At 32.7% G+C, this 19,833-nt stretch overlaps 1 protein-coding gene across 3 annotated transcripts; it reads right to left on the bottom strand.

The window, feature by feature from the left end:
* Positions 1-4,695: 4,695 nt before the first annotated feature.
* Positions 4,696-13,321, bottom strand: LOC133202129 (uncharacterized). 3 transcript variants are annotated; one of them, XM_061337908.1, is made up of 6 exons: positions 12,894-13,321; positions 10,163-10,292; positions 6,813-6,947; positions 6,243-6,357; positions 5,647-5,790; positions 4,696-5,019 (listed from the first exon to the last, which is right to left on the bottom strand). In XM_061337908.1, exons 2-6 carry the CDS (start codon positions 10,256-10,258, stop codon positions 4,709-4,711), a joined length of 801 nt encoding a protein of 266 aa, XP_061193892.1. In that variant the 5' UTR covers positions 10,259-10,292; positions 12,894-13,321; the 3' UTR covers positions 4,696-4,708. The 3 variants fall into 3 exon arrangements, with proteins under 3 accessions (XP_061193892.1, XP_061193891.1, XP_061193893.1); XM_061337907.1 differs by having other exon boundaries at positions 12,898-13,321; XM_061337909.1 differs by having other exon boundaries at positions 12,992-13,321.
* Between the last annotated feature and the right edge of the window lie 6,512 nt (positions 13,322-19,833).

The raw sequence follows: 19,833 nt of genomic DNA, 5'->3' as shown, positions 1-19,833 counted from the left end.
ACATTCAGGGAGCCCAGATCTTTTAAATTGTGACAGAACTTCTTTCTATAATGCATTTTGTCGAGGACTATGCTAGACAATGGGTCAGTTATGATTCTGTCAGAATGAATAAAGAATTTTATAAAAGTTAAAGAATAGCACGAGAAAATTAAAGGGCAAGATACCAACTTTTTATCTTTTAATGGGGAGGAAGTGAAAAAAGGAATTAGAAAGACTACATGAAAAATATGTTTTGGAACCAGTTGATCAAACTTGTAACAATATAGTTTTTGTAAGGCTCATTATTGACTTCATGAAAATACTTACAAAGATACATATTGCAGGCTTTAGTTAATGTTCAAAGAAGCTCCTATCTTTAATTTTCATTAGTCAAACACATTAACTGTTGTAAAAGAGAAACTACTTCAGATGTACTGTGTTACAACATATTCGAAAAGTGGTGCAAATGAAATATGGATTGCAGAAAAAAATTTAAAGATTTTTTTTTTTTAATCTAAACTAAAAAAAAAATTTCTGAAATCAACAGCATCAAAACATGCACTTTTCTAAGCTTTATAAATCGATTCCTTGCGATAAATTAAAGAGCAGCTTTGACATCATAGACAAGTGCTTCTTAATAAAAATGGGTCAGGAGGAAATTTATATATCTTGTGATTGATCATCTATAATCTTTGTTTAAAAATCGTTCTGATTGCACACACAAGCATTCTGTAGTTTATGTTTAAAAAGATATCTGGGATTTTCATTGACAATTTCCAGATGTTTGAGTTTTTCATTTACAATATCCATGTAGTCTTTGAGGACCAGGTCTTCCAACAACCTGTTGGAATGTCCATAGGTACTTTTTCCCATACAAAAAATTTTTTTCAACTCATACAGGGTGTTTAAAAAAACATGCAACCATTTTGATTGCTTATAACTTACTGGCTTTTCATCCAATACCATCCATCAACATGTCAAATTAAAATGCACAATTCCAAGTTTTATTGTTATCAAAATAAAATTAATCCGGCAAATAGATTATGAGTTACAAAAGAATAAAGAAAACTTGTGAAATTTCACCTATTAACAACATTTTCTAAATGGCATAATTTTTTCCGGAATCAGTAAATCTAGGCGATGCAGGAAATTTCTCATTACTAGTGAACAGAGTTTTTGTGTAATGAACCTGGTCTCACTCTGACCATTTTGAGTTCATGTGTTGTTTTGGGGCGTGTTTTATAAACTGTGACCTTTAAATGTCCGCAGAGATAAAAGTCAAGGGGATTTAAGTCATTTGAGTGTACGGGCAAAAAGTTCTTGGATTTGAAAAAGACGAATCGTCCCCCCAATTTTTTTTTCTTTCAACCAGTCCAAGGTGTAAGATTCAAATCATATTTCAGCATCCCATGTACACTTGGCTTGCTCATTTTTGAGTCGCATTCGTTTAAAAGCTCGGTTATTTTACTTAAGGGTTTCATGTTTTCATGTGTTCTAATCGTCTTTCCATAAACGTCAGGTTTCTTCCACATTATATTAAGTTTTCATGTGTTCTAATTGTCTTTCCATAAACTTCAGATTTGTTCCACATTATATTAAGTCCTTTGCATTCTGGATACCTATCTGCATTGTCCAAATCCCAATAACTGGGGACATGCTTTGTTAAAACAGTTTAAAACTTCTGATGACTACTCCTTACTGAATTCCATGAAAAGAATGAAATCATATATTTTTCAGTGATGTCAAATATGACGCCATAATTAATGAAAATGATAATTATTTCCCCAATTTTTGTTATAAATAAAGTTTTAAGTCTTTTTAGCATAATTTTATATGACTTTTATATGTTTCTGTTTGCTTATCAAAAAAGTGAGGAAAGTAAATGCTTGCATGTTTTTTGAAACTCCCTGTATGAAGCAAAATTTATTTAAAGAATTTCTGCATGAAAAAAGGAAATCCCTTGCTAAGGCCTTCAATTTGACATATAGATATATCGACGACGTTTTATCAATTAACATTTTTCTTTTCTACGTTGTTTCAATATTTACCATAGAACTGTAATTAAAAGATACAAAGAATCTGACAGATCTCTTTGACAGATCTCTTTTATATTTGAATGCTTCAATAAAGAAAGATAATCAAGGCAAATTATCAACTACTATTCATGACTTCCCTTATCTGTTTAGCAATATGCACTTATCACCCGCATATGAAGTATATGTCTCCAAGTTGATTTGATACGCAAGATTACGTTCTAGCAACAATCAATTTCAAAAACGAGGCCGGCTACTGAGATATAAGTTAATACTACAAGGAAATCAACAATCTTGTTTAATATCAACATTTCGCAAATTTTATGGTGAAATATATGGAGATAACGAACAGTATTCAAGCTCAAAAGTCCATTAAACATTACAAAATAGGTGCAGAGCAAACACGGACCTCCAAAACATCAGAGGTGGGATCAGGTGCCATGGAGGAGTTAGCATCCCCTGCCGACCGGTCACACCCGCCGTGTGCTCCTCTTCTTGATCGGGAAATAACGGGAAAAGTCGTCGACAATTCAGTATGTAAATAATGGCCTAACAAGTAGTAAGAAAAACGTCAGTCAGCATTCGACTCAATGATAAATTGTATTTGCTGACAAGGTCATTGTGTCGACCATAAAACTTACGAAATGATGACTTTAAACGAGACTGCTGATATTCTTGTTTCATTAACTTGTTTGTCAATAATTTAATTGTCGAGCAAATTATTACCATTCTCTTCTACGATCATAGTTTATCTTTATTCCCTTTTATCTCTTTTAAAAACGTCCAATCTCTGCTCGCCGACGGGAACATTTGCTTTACACTACGTGATATGTATGTCTCTGGCAGAAGATACAGTTGGATTTTGATTGCCTAAAAACTTTTACTGAAATTAAAACAGAAAAATGTCATGATACATTTAGGGAAAATTAAAAGTAGCAACAAAAATTAATTTATTATATGTAATGTTTAAACACTGCAATTGAGTTTTTAGACCAACTTAAAATTAGCCTTCCTTGCGAGAGTGATAAAAAGCACTCGAGTTTCAAGTCGGCCAGCAGAATTTTGACGCTGTTTACGGAAAAAAGAAAATAAAGACAAGCAGGTCATATATCTTTTATGGTCTGACGATACGATCCTCGAATATCTGAATTCGTATCTCTTTGTTAACATACCAAAAATATCTATAATTATTCTATCTTGTGATTTCTAAACTGTTTTCAAAATGCTTTGAAAGGTATAAACACTAAATATTCTGATATCATCAATTTAGGTGATATCCAATATGATTATAAAGGAAAGACCATCCTCAGGTATCTTGCACAAATGTCTGGTAATACTTCATTTTTTGTGAGGAAACCTGTGAATGTAGCTATACTTCAATCCAAAGTTCTTGAGAAAATTTATAATATATCATGAGAAATATATCGTCTGACCTAACATAAAGAACTACCTCCTCATAACTATAGAGGTATAACCTATAGGGCCAGGATTGGCTTTAGTCTTTGCTTATCGATTTCTGTTCCGGTCGGTGAGTTTAGGCTACAAGCAAATACCATTACTAGTAGTAATTTGTTTCTCTATATCATTTTAGTTGTAATTAATGCACGTAGTATCTGGAAATGGGAGGAACCTTTTCATAGACATCAATATGTACATGTAGTAAAACCTACAGTGGCAAACCTAAACTTATTTTTTCTTTCATCTAAACGTAAAAGTTTAATGTAAGTAACATAAGCTTCTTCGAAACACCAAAAGTTAACAAACAGTACTAATAATCATGCTCAAAGTCCAATGAAACAATTTAAATTGTGAGCAGAGCAAACACGGATCATTGAAAAGATTATAAGTAGAATCAGATGCCATGGAGAGTAAGCATCTACTGTCGATTGGTCAAATCCGCCGTGTGGCCCTTGTCATGATCGGGTAAATTGGGAAATCCGTAGACAAATCAGTATGAAAATAATGGTCTGACAATAAAATAAAACATTCAACCTTATAATAGATTGTATGTGCAAACAAGGTCATTGTATCGATTATGAAATTCCGAAATGTTGACTTCAGATGAGATTGTTGATATCCTTGTATATCAACTTATTTGTCAAATAACTACAGTGTGTACCACATTTTTTATCTTGTAAGATATACAATATATTAAAAAATATTTTGTGTAAAAAAGGACTTTTTTGCTAAGTAGTACAGGTATAAGTTTTCAATCTGATATTCACTGGTACTTTAATTTTCTTTATGCTTGCTGTTGCCTTCCTGTATTCAAAAAGCTTTTAACAATTGATATTTCGTAGTAGAATTCTGGTATATATTTTGCTTTTTTGCCACCGGTATATATGTAACTTTGGAGACTATACATAATTTTATTTTTAATTTATTTGTTCGTTTCATGTATTACATTAGTAAGAAGAGTCACATTTGATGAAAATGTTCTTGTTATTAAATATACATCGGTAATTGAACTATTAATTGAAATAAAATAAAAGTATTCATTTTTGCTGAGTAAAGTGTCGACTTTATTGAATATTATCTCAAATAATTATTTATTTAATGTTTTATGACATACACTTCAGCTTCACTAATGAGTATGTATGAGTATTCAGCATTGATTAAGGTACATGTACAAAGCCCCTCCTGCCTCACCCCTCCCCTTTCAAAAAAAAAAAAAAGAAAAAAGAAAAATTCCAAATTTATGAGGTAGACTTAAATGTACATGGATTATCTGCAACCGTATCATTCAGTTGTGATTTCCTGTTCCGGTAAAACACGATGACGACTGAGACGAAGGCAAGGATTCCAGTAAGGACACCCAGAGAGGCAATAAAAATTGAATACGGAAACTCAACCCGGTACACTAAAAACGAAACCATTTCCGTTATATCCTCTTCTCTGAATATTCTTTCAAGATCAGCTATATCTGAGCGGTGCAGTTCTTTAAATCTGTCTTTCACTTGCGTTACCATATGTCCCATTCTACCAATGAGTACACTTTCTCCTATAACTGAAACACAGTGTTTGATGTATGAATTATTTGTTAATTCATAAATTAAACAATATTTTGACTTTTATTGAAGAAATGAATTAAAATTTTTGAAAATTTTCGAGGACAAGAACTTCGAATTCGATGCTTCACGCCTTCATAAATATGCTAGCGTGAACCGTTGTAATTCATGTATCTCATGAATTTTCAAAAAATAAATTCTCATCTCAGATTAACATAATCTATCTCATAAGTTGCCTAAAAATTATGCCACTCAACTGTCATTAAAAAAAACAGTTTGAACTACACTTTTAACATCAATTACGGTATTATGACGTAACAAAAGAGATATTCATGCTCATACATTGTAGTTCATAGACGTACAATGTGCTGTTTTCTAATTTGTAACGAATCTTAAGGAAAAATAATTGGAAATAATTGGAAATGTACATATTATCTCTTAAATAGATTATTTTGGGTTATACTGTATTTAAAGTTTGTCTTTGACTTATAAATACAAGTAGTTCTATAATTATACATGTAAAAGCTCAATTTAACTGTTTAAGAGTTACGTGTTACGTATCATCGTCACAACAAATACAGTATATGCTGTCTAAATATAATGCATTAGAATTTAAAATTACTTACTTGCTACTAACATCAAAATTGCACTTGTTGCTGTTTTAGATGGATGGAGTATAAATACTCTAAAGTTCAATAACTCCAGCACAAACACAGCCCCGCATAGAATCATAGCAAAGGTACCCACAATCTGCATCTCACTTATAGAGGCTGGAAAATATATATGTTTTGTTAAAATTCTACTCAAATTACTGATAAAGTTTACTTTCAATATCTTTAATTATTCTTATTTTAAGTTCACTTTAGATATTTTATTCCGTTATTGACACAAATTAATGTCGTAAAACTATAAAATCATATTTTTATACAAGGATAATAAAGGTATTTTGCAATTTTCAATTTTTTCTGTACGTCAATAAAATGATTTCTCATTGGATATCATTTAAAATGCTAACTGAAATTGTCCTGTTTGTTCCATCAAAAATCAACAATAATCTTTCCTCGTGGATTTTGTCCTAAAGGTTTCTTTTTATGTTTTCTTTGTATAAACACATTCAAAAATGGAACTGTGATGACCTCTTCTCACATTCTTGACATACCAGTTGAAAGGATACCACATAAATGTAATTGCATTACCACATGAAACAAGAAAATAAACTTACGCTTGTTTGATGGGTAAGAATTTGGATCTACGCTGTTCCAGGAAAGAGCAGTAAGGTCACATGTCCTTGTAGATTCACAGGTGACGTAATAAAATATACTCATTGTAAAGCTCGTCTGAAACAAGAGAGTGTGCAAAATAATAGAAGTATATATTTTGATCAATACAATTATGTGAACCAAAACGTTGTAGGGGCGCGTTGATTTTGCTCGACATATAATATTGGCATTATTATCGAGTGTGCTGAGGTAGCTAGGGTTCAATATCGCTAATAATTCATTCTGTATCGGAAATCAGACGCATCTTTTATGACAAAATAAAATCGCTAAAACTACTTCGTGCTTTTATATTTATAGCGATTTTTATGAACAAGTCGCTAAAGTTTTTTGCTAAAAATTCCACTTATATGGTAACAGCCGACAATGATAAAGAATTATATAACAAACATGTCTTAGGGCTAGCTAACTTATCTGTTAAAATAGAGATAATCAGGATCTTCTGTGACCATAAAGTCTACCTTGCCCTTTTTTATGTCGAACATGTAACTTTATCATATAATCAAGTGACTTACCCCGGAAGGAAATAACCTATTTCTGATATACACAACAAGCCAGCCTGGAGTCGTCATGGCAACAAGCCAAATAATGAATGTTAAACCAATCATGATTAACCCACACGCGACGATTGGCCGGTTACGTTTCCTTGTCTAAAAAAATGAGTTAAACCTGCGTTACTTCACTGAATATCCATTTTAAAGAATATATTTCGTTCAATCATTCTATTTTATTTTTTAGCCAAGCATATATATCTCACTATGGCTCCTTCTAAGCAGTGCGCATAATTACAAAGAGAGATGTACATGTATGATGTACTTGAAGCACGAATAAACTTATTTTTTTATTCTTAAAAAAAATATAATGATTCTGATAGTAACAAGGAAGAAATCTTTAGATTTCAGGGGAAATTTATTCAAAATGCTGTTGGCTACATGAAGATCTGCAACGTAGCTACATTTGGGATGAAATGAAAATATTGTGAAGAAGACAAAGTGATCAATCTCTACAAACGATATTAATCATTAACCTAACAACAACAAGGAACCGTGGAAACACAAAGACTGGATCAGGTGCCTAGGAGGTGTTAAATATCCCATGTCGACCTGCCACACCCTCTGTGAGCCCGTAGTCCGTAGTCAAAACAAATAATTAAGAACAATCGCCTAAAAATTAATACGAAACAATTCAGTCAAATACGATACGAGGTTCTTTACACAAACAACGTCGTAATAACGATCATTTGTGAAGTGACTTTAAACAGGATTATTGTAAAACAAATCCTGGAATTATAGCAAGTTATTTGTAAGTAGACTGGTTTTTTTCAATTGATTTTTTTCTCAGAGCATGCTCTAGCGTACCGAATCAGTTGTAGACATTGAAATCATGCGCAGGTGATAGTGGAACATTACTACATAAACGAATAATGTTGGCGATGCATGGACAAGCTGAAGTCATCCTATTAGTAACATGCTCTAGTTGTTATAGATTTCAGGTTTATCACCTGCATATGAGATTTATGTCTCCCAGTTGATTTTATATGCAAAAGCATGTTTTTCATACGAAGAATTTCAAAAATGAGCCAGACTGCTAACAAGTAAGTTGATGGCACAAGGGTATTTTCAATGTCGTTTAAAGTCACTATTTTGCAAATTCTATGGTCGACACAATGACCATGTTTGTTCATTCAGTCTGTCGTTATGTCGAATGCTGACTGATGTCCGTCATAGAAATTGTTAGGTCATTATTTTCATACTGATTTCGCTATACTGTTTTCTACATTTCTCCGGCTTTGAAAAGTGGGTGTGACTGGTTGACAGGGGTAAATGTACCTACTCTTCCATGGCACCAGATCCCACCTCTGATGTCTTCAGAGGTCCTTGTTTGCTTTGCTCACAATTTGTGCTGTTTAATTGGACTTTTGAGCATGATTACTGTACATTATATTCACATTTCATTTATATAAATTTTTTAAATCCGTTATAGGTACGGTAAATTAAATTTACTCCAACTGACTTGAATACTTAAGGTGTGTATGAAAAATTGAAATGTGAATTTGAAGAATTTTATCTTTTGAAAGGAAACCGTGGGTAAAAATTGGTTTCCCAGATGTGAAATTAAAGCCAAGTTCTTATAGAATGCAGTTCTGTTGTAATAATGAGCCTTATAAACAAAGACTAGATTGACACAAGTCTTGTTAGGTGAAACCAAAACAAATTTTTCATTTGCTCTTCCTAACTCTTTTGTCATTTCTAGCCTGCTGAAAACGAAAGGAGAGATGGAACGTGTACGCATTATGCCTTTTAGTTGTAATATACGATGCTTCTAAAACACTTAATCCATTCCAACAAAGTTTCGATGTCTATCCTCTTCATATTTAGCTCATTGTCTGACCTGCTTTTAGAATAATTATTAGAAGTGTTTATAAAAATGTCCATGGCCCCCTTTTTGTATTTCAAATCTATGCCCCGACATTCTCTTGTGAAGTAAACCCTTTGTTTCCCTTAAATAGAGCCAAATAGGTTGAATTTAGTTCCACAGGTAATATTCGAAGATTTACAACAACATGAATCAGGTTTGATGATATGCAAAAGTGTGTTCGTTAAGGAGTACTTGATATCAAGGTTACTAGTAACACGTTTATTGTCTTTTCTTAATAATAATCTCACTTATGTACAATCATGTCCTAGATATTTCATTCAGTCAAGGTACAAGTTGAAAAATAATTGCGTTTAATTACAATACAAACAAAAATCTGATGCCTGGATTGATATATATTTGTTGACTGATTTTGAATAGGAATGACAAAAATAATAAATCCCTAAAATATAGAGAAATCGTAAGTTTTCTTTGGTGCTAAAATATGCGACTTTGTTTTGGTTTCTATATAATTCTATACAAAATTTTGCACATAATTTTAACATTGTAACAAAATCTTACAAATTATCCCACTTTACACAGCAAACATTAGTCAGGTTACCTATTTGAATATAAATCTGAATACTGAAAAAAAAATTTGTGATATTTATCCTTAATTCGCAATAAATATAAAAGCTGTTATTATCGCCCTATAACTTTTATCTACCTGGTATCGTTGATACTGGTTTTCGTGTTTAATTCACAATAAATATACAAGCTGCTATTATTGCTCTTTATTATACTTTCATGTTAAATACTAAAATCTGATTGGTTTAGACGTATTTAACAATCCGTAATATTACCCTCAGCGTTAGCAACACAGTTGGCAACGGGTAACATTACGAAAATGTCACATGCGTTCAAATCATGCGCGTACGGTTCACCGTAGAATTCTCAAAACGTCAGTTGTGCGTTTGAAAGAAGCCAAATAAACGACGTCAATAAAAGCTTGCGTCCGATGTAGCTTACTTGAAAACAACAAACGACAGACGAAACATCCTTGCGAGGACTTTTTGAGTAGCAAACAAACAATAGAGAGGTTGGTATATCTTTTCCGAAGCTTTCTTATTGAGAAAAATAGAAGCGGTGAGTTTGAAAGCTTTCTAACCGTTTGAAAGCTTTCTAAGCGTGAACTTAACGACGATCTCCGAATTTTTTTTTATGACATCCGAAATCAATAAGACATTCAGTATAATAAAATAAATAGTGCACGTTTTTTGAGGGTAACAGTTGAAATTGACACCCCTCGGAAAACCATTGTCAACCTCCGCTGACGCGTCGGTTGACAATGGTTTTCCGAGGGGTGTCAATTTTAACTGTTACCCTCAAAAACGTGCACTATTTATATAATAACTTTTATCTACCTGGTATCGTTGATACCGGTTTTCGTGTTTAATTCACAATAAATATACAAGCTGTTATTATTGCCTTATATATAACTTTTATCTACCTGGTATCGTTGATACTGGTTTTCGTGTTCAGTATCCTCTACTTTAAATGAACTTTTTTCTGTTAGGTCCGGTTCCACTGTTTTTCTAAGTTCCATCTTTTACTGTCCTTCTCAAGGTCCGTCAAGCAATCTTAAACAAGAAACATTCACCATTCCTTAGCTTAATTCATATGAAAGCTTGTAGAATATACAATGTATGTATGAAAAGATGAGAATTCATCCAAAATATATCTTTTTGTAATTATAACGAGGACTGTTCGAAAAGTTCGCGGACTTCCGTCATTTTTTTTTTACTTAACGTCATATTATCTTCAAATTTGGTAGACCTGTTTAGGAATAAATTTGAATGGGTTGAATTTAGAATTTTAAACATATCTTATTTCAAACGTATTTAATATCTAAAATTGCAAAAATGGGATATTCCTCACTGAAAAAGGCAAAAATAGATTACGTCGGAGAACGTCAGGGAGCAACGACTAGCAATTTCCTGTTGCACTCTGGAAAACTTCAGAATAAACTCTGAAAACTGCTACATGTAGGAAGCAGAAAAATATGACAAAAGTGTGTCGTGCATTTGTGTGTAAATTTCACAGGCGGTTTTCGGGTGGTAGAGACTCTGTATCGGATGATATACGATCTTTGAGGGAACGGATTATCAGTAAAAATCGGATCAGAAGTTAATAACGCCATGGAAAGAGAGATGGACGCTTCACTGTTGCAGATCTTGTGAAAACAGAGTTATGTGGTAAAAACAAAAAAGGAAAATACTGACAAACGAACTTATGCTACTGAAACAAATGTTAGCAAATTAAATGCCAAGTGGTGTAGAAAGCTTTAAGTGGGTATAGGCCCGAACTTTTCGAACAACCATAGCATTTTAAAAAACGATTCGTTATAACAATAACAACAATAATTTTTTTGAAGTCTGGAAGTTCAAGTTCTTTATTTCTTTGCGTCATACGACACATCAGATTACATATATTAATAACTAAACATATATACAATATTATAAAATATTATAATAACAATATCAGAGTGAGCATAATCAATAAATAGCAAGTAAACTATGTAGGATGTGTTTTCTAACAGCCAATTGTAATTATAAGACACTAAAAATTTACAAATGTTTCATTCTTCTAATGGAAGCTTGATATGAATATTTTCCAAGGTTACAAAGTTCCTTTATATTTTGTACACTTAGAAGTTGAATTAATTTCCAAACACTGGATTTCTTTTAATAATACTTTTTCAAATACTTAGATCTGAGGTCATGATAAAAAAGACATTGTAAAATAAAATGAAATTCGTCTTCGATAACATTCAAAGAGCACATTTTACATAATCTGTTTTTTTCTAATTTCATTAACATATCTACCAGTTTAGATTATGGGCAGATAGTCTAATTCTAGCAATTTGTATTTTGTACATATAATTAATAGGTTTACGCAAGTAATATTGTATACCAAAATTATCAACCAAATGTTGGTATAGCGGGCTACGGGCATTGTTACAAATATTAGAAATCATAGTATGGTTATTCACCTCAAGGAATCTTTGTTTTACTATCATATAAGTATTATCAATGAAACCTGCATCAAATATATAGCCAAGTCCCAGTTTATTAAGTTCGTTTTGAATATATCTGATCCAAAAAAAAGGAAGAAATAATATGTAATGAATTTTCAGGGGCAATTAATCTCTGCTTAACACACCTACTTTTTTAATAAGTTTAGAATGTGCATGTATAGAGATCAGCAATTTTTTCTTGCGCTAACATTTAACTCTTACTTTTTGCTCAGAGAAGAGGAATGCACTGATGGATGGGGAAAAAACAAATTATTGAACAACAGTAAACAAATCCCTTTCTGGTATATCTCTGAACAGACTAATTATTCAGGCAGGGATCAAGGATTTGCTTCAGTGTACATACTTTTCATAATTCTGCAAATTCCAGGGGGGTCCAGACCCCCCGACCCCCTCTAGATCCACGCATGTTATTACCTGATATTGTAGTCAAAATTTCATCACTAACACACTGAAGTCTCGATACTTAAACATTTTATTAGAGTAATATTTACTTGGCATCGTTTGTTTTTATAACCAGGTATTTTATATGTTTTTGGCATTGTGCCACACGGATGTCCACGGCTGCTCTCCTGCATTATTCGTTTTTATCATTTATTTACTATATTTTCAGTGGCGAGATTAGATGGCAAGGGCAGTTCTGGGTTCCTTGATTATGCATGTAGTCTATCCTATTTATGTTACATTTTTTTCTGATAAATAAAAATATATATAATCATTTTACGATATCAAGATTTAGAATTTTTAGAAATCAAAATATTTCTCATTAAATATCGGATGATTGACATAGGCGTCGGAACCTGGGGGCTAGGGGGGCTCAGCCCCCCCCCCACCCACTTTTTTACAAGGATAGACATAATATAGGCATTGAAAATTGGGGCTTACCTTTTTTGTTGGTTTAGCCCCCCCCCCCCCTCACTTTCAATTTGCTTCCGACGCCTACGATTGATATTTTTATATAGGAATTCGAAAAATTCTCCACAATATTGAAAGCAGCGCCTGATGTTTTTTCCCGACTGCCCTACGTCAGTATATAAACACGTTTTCCAGCGAAAACATACAAGATGTGAACGTTATCATGGTTATCTTAGCCATAATTTATAAATACATTGTACATTCCCAAGCATTTCAACAAAAAAAAATCTACTCACATTTACTCAATTTGTTAATGAAAATCGACGGCGATTCTTCTTTCTTTTCTGAAGGAAAACGATGAAAATACTGAGCAATCAACAAAAACGATACCTGAAGTTTCCAGCATTACAGTATATACACACTCCTGACATAGGGTTAGCAATAAACAGTGAAATGATGCTCACAACAACACGTTTACGTTGACCTTGGCTGAAATGCGTATCCCCAAGTAGTTGTTTTTTTAGTTGTTTACATTCCGAAGAGAAAAAAGAGTGTGCCATCTTGATCAAAAGATATGAATAGCTGAAAACTGTCGGTTTGCAACTCTGAATGCATCATTAGATTCCGAGTTAATTAAATTTCCATCAGAGTAATACCCTTTCCAAACGTTCGTATTTTTAAACATTTCTTAACGAATTTGTTATATTGCTAATGTAGAACGGCACTCCACTGGACTCCAGAAGGAAAGAGAAAGAAGGGAATACAAGATGGAGAATCACAGTGGAGAGTGAGATCTGATCGATGCAGCACTCTTGGGGATCGCTGACCAGACTGGTCCATACGGAAGCGTATTAGTGCTATTTTGACACTTGTTATTCTTTAATTTCTACACTTTAATCTGTAAATTTTACACTTTAATCTGTAAATTTTACACTTTAATCTGTAAAATTTACACTTTAATCTGTAAAATGTACACTTTAATGTGTAAATTTTACACTTTAATCTGTAATTTTTACACATTAAAGTGTAAATTTTACACATTTATCTGTAACTTTTACACTTTAAATAATGTGTGAAAGAACTACGCACGCTAACTCTCGATTCCCGCCTACATCTTACACCCATTTAATTCAATACTACTGTCAATTTGCCCGTAAAATCTTTGTTGGATGCAAAGAATAGTTCAATGGTAATTGACTGATAATTTTAATGCCAGTGTGAAATAGTTAATTACCCCTAATTCCAGCTCTTAAAATAAGGGGGGTTGACGATATTTTCCATTGAAATCGGGCTTTAAAGCATCAACACATTTTAAAATATTCTTGGATATGAATAAATGTTCCTTATATCTTTTTTTATGTTTTACGCATATAAAATCAAACATATATTAATAATAAAATACAATGTTTTAGTTGTAAAACCCTTTGAAATTGGTCAAAAATTAAGCATTTTTGTAGTTTTTTGTTTGTAAACATATGTTCCCCCCGTGAAACACAGAAAGCTTTGGTATGAATTTTATGAAATGACAGTCCATATTACCTGTAAAAAGGAACTTTTGTTTCACGGGGGGGGGGGGGGAAGAGATGTTTTAAAAATATTTTCCGTTTTCCGTTGATCTCTATAGTGAAAAACACAAGTTTTACCCAAATCATGAGTTATCTCTCTTTGTTTTCCCGAAGAAGTAATGTTTTATGAAAATTCATATGAATCTATACTTATAAATTAATAAATTCTGCAAATAAACTCCGAAACGGGTGCACCAGAGTTCTTACTTACTCCTCTAACAATACACTAGATACAAGCTGATGTCCGTAAACTATATTTAGATTTCACTCGCAAAGTAAGTATCGTACATTAAATTAAAAGTCTACTTTCATTTTCTATAAACAACCATGAAATAGCTAAAACGTGAGTACGGTGGCGTTTCCGGTTGGCGGATCTAAGTCACTTGCAATTTTTAATGAAACTGACAACAAGCAATCGTTTATTTATTACATAAAACGTCATCACTGAATTATTCAATTAAAACTCGATTTAAATGATATAAAAGAAATAAGTTGTGATAACCGATTAAAAAGGGAAATGTGCAAAATATTTTCGTCATTCGCCGATCTTTATATTGACGGAAGCTTCTAGAACATCATATAGCATCGAGCCCGATGTTAAGAAAAAAAGGAGGCGATTATAGCTACATGACCATAAGAAAAGCTTTTTCGTGTAAATGGTCATAATTGAAATAATGGTAAATTACTGATAACACTATAAGTTGTGAATATAATTATATATCGAAAGATTATTACATTTACATGTATGTAGTAGGTTTTCCTAATAAATTTATCGGTAAAATTTGTATATATTCCTACTGAGCGCATCGTGACAACGAACCCGAAGTACAATTTGTACTTTGTAATAAACTTGCTTACATGAAAAGAGAAAATTAATGAATAAGGTATTGTTCAAATACAATTAAAGATGTAAAATTTTGCGCTTTAATCAATGCACATTTAATTTCTAAATACAATCTTTTATAGCTGCAATAATGTAGCCCTCTCCTTTTTTGAGGGGGGGGGGGAGGAGGGGCAGTGAGAGAGAGGCCAGAAAATATCAGATCAAATTAAAAAAAAAATCGGAGAGGGCTACATTATTGCAGCTTAGTCTTTTGTATCAAATACTCAGCCTATTCATAGGGCGATAAAAGCTAATTTTTACACAGGTACTTGGTCCTTGGTTTATAAATATGTATGTACCTTATTGACAGGTAAAAAGTAAAGTACATTTTTACATATCAATAAGGTACAAACACATTTATAAACCAAGATCCAAGTACCTGTGAATTTTTACCCCCCTACCCCCCCCCCCCCCCAAACAATTTATTAGTAAAATGTTCATATTCGTTGCTTTTATCCTTGACGGAAATGAAATAAGAGCATCTGAAGTACAATATCCATAACACAGTATAACAGGTTTCTCAATAAACGTCAATTAATGAAACTGCTATTTCTCAAGTTTAAAAATAAATAAATAAATAAATTTAAAAAAAAAAAGGGGGGATTGTTTGGGGGGATTGGATAGGTAAATCTACTTCATGCGGGATTTTGAACAAAGTATTTGTTCCTGCATGCTGAACAAAGTATTTGTTCCTGCTATAAGCCGGTAGGCTGTCAATAGAGAACTACAATATATTTTCTGTCGGTAGTGGTATAAATTCAATTCCCTGCGCTTGCGCGGGATTTCATCTAGTATCTATATAAATATAAAAAATCATTCAAATGTGTTAACTAAAATTGGCTTAGAGGTAGGCGGGAGAACAATGCTATCGTTCGCAGTTCTTTACACTTTAATCTGTAAATTTTACACATTAATCTGTAAATTATATATACTTTAATCTGAAGAACTTATACTTTAATCTGTAATAATCGAACGGTCGTTTCATTGTGTTATACCTATGACATTTAAAAAATAGATAAAACTGAGATGTTTACAAGTGTTTGCATAAAAGTTTATACATGTACATGTATATATGATAAATAGGGGTGGGCGATTTGCTCATTGGCCTCGTAATTTTCCCCAGCAATATATCGGAAATCTAGCTGCTTTCAATCCAGTATATTTCTTTAGTACTATATAGTAAAGAGCGACGAACAGTAAAAAATATATACTAGTATCTCAAGTATTTTTGTCTTCTCATTTGCAATTCAGATTGCTATTGCAAGTTTTTGAGTCGATGATAATGATGTAAAATATAAAAGTTAAAATTACGGTGATTTTAGAACGTAACAATAAAGAAACATCATTGAAACAAAAGATATTAATTTCTATGCTGTTCCAAAATTATTATAAAATCATATACATTAATTATTTACATGTATATACTTTAATAATTAATATATTAAATGGTTATTTAAAAATTTTCAATTCAGTAAGTGATTCAATTGGTGCCTGTAATACATGTTGAACGTAATTCAGTTAATGCTATCAATAATTGATCATGAACTGCCGAGCACATCAACTGAATTTGCGTATAATAATGTCAGTATCATATTCATTGAGATACGTGTGTTTGATTTGCTCTTCATATCCACTGACCGTTCACGGTAGTTCAGTCGGTAGAGCGCTCGCTACGTGATCGGGAGGTCGTGAGTTCGAATCTTGGCCACGACTGACCTAAGTAGATAAAAAATGGGTAGCAACTGTTCCTTCGCCATGCACTCGGCACTTTGAAGTGAAAGTTGCGGGTCCTTCGGGTGAGACCTTAAAACCCGAGGTCCCGTGTCACGGCAGGCGTTGGCACGATAAAGATCCCTCACTGCTCAATGGCCCTGAGTGCCGAGTATAGGTCAAAATTTGAAGCCCTTTCGGTATATGGTGTCGTCTCTATAGTGAAAAATTCTCGAGTGGGACATTAAACAACATACAATCAATCACATCCACTGAATTAATTTATAATTCTTTCAAATATCCTATAAAAATCTCACTAGATTGCTTATTATTAGTCCCCTACCGGTGAAACCGGAGGGGACTATAGGTTTCCTCTGAGTCTGTCTGCCTGCCTGTCTGTCTGTCTGTCTGTCTAGTTGTCTGTCTGTCCCTCTGTCTGTCTGTCAGTCTATCCCATTTGGCTTTCCACACTTTTTTCCTAAACGCTTGGAGATATTGAGCTGATTTTTGGTATGTGAGTGTATCTTGATGAGTTACAGACCAAGTTTGCATTTCGTTCTGCTTCATTGATTTCTGACGGAATTACGACCTTTCCAATTTTTAAGGGTTTTCCGCGATTTTTTTCTAAACGCTTGGATATATTGAGCTGTTTTTGGTATATGACTTTACCTTGATTACTTATAGATCAAGTTGATTTCGTTCCACTTCAATGATTTTGACGGAATTATGGCATTTTCATTTTTTAACGGGAACCAGATTACACTTGCCGGTAGGGGACTAGTATTGCTAATGCAATACTCTCAGAATGCTTGTTAGTCCCCTATCGGTGAAACCGGAGGGGACTATAGGTTTCCTTTGAATCTGTCCTTCCGTCTGTCTGACCGTCTCCGTCTGTCTGTTGTCCCTCTGTCTGTCTGTCAGTCTGTCCCATTTGGTTTTCCGCACTTTTTTTCTAAACGTTTGCAGATATTGAGCTGAATTTTGGTAATTGAGTGTATCTTGATGAGTTACAGGTCAAGATGGCATTTTGTTCCGCTTTAGTGATTTTTGACGGAATTACGACCTTTTCAATTTTTCGGGGTTTTCTGCAATTTTTTCCTTAACGCTTGAAGATATTGAGCTGATTTTTGGTATGTGGCTTTACCTTGATGAGTTATAGACCAAATTTGCATTTCCTTCCGCTTCATTGATTTTTGACGGAATTATGGCATTTTCAAGTTTTAATTGGAACCAGATTACACTTGCCGGTAGGAGACTAGTATTGCTTATGCAATACTCTCAGAATGCTTGTTTGTATTATATCAATACATATAATATCTGATAAGTAATTATTTTCCACGTTTATTGTTAGATAAGATATCAAATTTAAATTTTATCATGCAGTATTTATGGTCTGTTGGCTTTAAGGCGTTTTACTTTAAAAGATGTATGAAGTTGCCAAATTGATTATGTGAACTAAACAGATGAAAGTGAAAATTATACAGATTATGTGTAAAATTTACAGTTTAAAGTGTAAATTTTACAGATTAAAGTGTAAATTTTACAGATTAATGTGTAAAATTCAAAGATTTAAGTGTACAATTTACCGATTAAAGTGTAAAATTTACAGATTAAAGTGTGGAAAACAAAAAATTAAAAAAAAAATGTCCAAGTGGCACTAATATGCTTCCGTAGGCGGAGGTGGAAAGACTTTGTTGTTGCCCTAGACACCAGGGTGCACGTGTGGAATGACCGATGATGATATGATTGTACAGTTGATATTACATTCGACTTTTCTTTTAGTGGTACAACATTAATAATTTGTAAAAGAACCTATAAAAAAAACGATCTGCATGCTTTATAAAATTTATGTTTAAGCCTGAAAAAGTATCATTGTCTTTGGAGCATTTACGCAACCTAATTAAGCATTTGAAAGAATGATTAAATGTTTCTAAGACAGTTGCAATATATACATGTGTGATGTATGGTATCAAAGCATAAGCGTAATTGTGGGCTGTTTAGTTTACTTTTGTTCCTGTTTAAATTGTAGAGTTCTCGATCTTATTTTCTAAATATTTCTAGAATCAGTTTAGTTATAATAAAGTCATTGTCCAAAGTTAGCAGTATATTCATATATAATACCAATTTCTATTGCTTTTAAGTAAATTTTATGACTGGCGTTCTCCCTAGCAGGAAAAAAGTGTCTAATAAAACAGTTAATTCCCCAACAATGAACAATATTTCACGATTTATTTTTTTTTTCAATCTTGTAACTTGGCTAAATCGTCTTCTCCAAAAGACACCCCCCCCCCTTTCCCGTGCTTCTGTTTGTTTGAATTTCATTGCCAATGCATCAAATTCTTTTGAAATAATATATTTAGACAGAAAATGACTTAATGTTGATTTACTTGGTCGAGCGAAATGCATGAAACCTGCAGAACACCATAACAAATAGATAAATTAAAGTAACACTCTCTAAAATTATTTACGCACAAATAATTTTAAAAATTTAGAAATTAAAAAACGCTCCTAAAAAGATCAAATCATGACAAGGCCGGCAAAGATCTTATACATGTATCTACACAATTTTTCTGACGGCAAGAAAAATTGGTTATCATTATTCACAATGATATATAAGCTCCTGTAATTATACTCAGTTTTGTTCAAATTATCTGGGGTTAAGTTGGGGCCATTGTATATACATCTGTGGCTTTTTTTTTTTTTTTTTTTTTTAGTTTTAAATACGGATTACTTAAAAAAAAAATCTTCTTCTCAAGAACAGTAGTGTAAAAGGAGTCATACTGATGATGCATGCATTCTCGTATAAATATAGATAGAAGGGACCTACATACTATATAGTATATATAGATCCATGTAGCAGCTGTGTAGTTACATGTAAGGCCAAAAAAATGATAGTCTTGTTTCCTGCTACCAGCCTGAAAAAAATAGGGTAGGTAGGTAGGAAAATCATTTTATTTTTTATTTTCATTTTATTTTTTTCCGACAGCGTTTTTTGGATATGAAATAATACAAGATAAAATTAAACATGTCACAGGTTAATATTGTCTTTTAAAATTAAATTTCATGTCTTTTTA

This window comes from Saccostrea echinata, unplaced genomic scaffold (assembly GCF_033153115.1).
Source record: "Saccostrea echinata isolate AGI-Se365-2 ecotype Australia unplaced genomic scaffold, CSIRO_AGI_Sech_v1 ptg000046l, whole genome shotgun sequence".
Lineage (NCBI taxonomy): Eukaryota > Metazoa > Mollusca > Bivalvia > Ostreida > Ostreidae > Saccostrea > Saccostrea echinata.
Note: the sequence above shows the minus strand (reverse complement) of the source record. Positions and strands in the feature narration are given on the sequence as shown.

Bases quoted from the DNA above. Each gene is read 5' to 3' on its own strand.
- LOC133202129 (XM_061337908.1), bottom strand. From the start codon at position 10,258: ATGGAACTTAGAAAAACAGTGGAACCGGACCTAACAGAAAAAAGTTCA. The intron at 6,358-6,812 runs GTAAGTCACTTG...CTCTTGTTTCAG, and splicing joins ATAGGTTATTTCCTTCCGGG to ACGAGCTTTACAATGAGTAT. The intron at 5,791-6,242 runs GTAAGTTTATTT...TATATTTTCCAG, and splicing joins TTCTTACCCATCAAACAAGC to CCTCTATAAGTGAGATGCAG.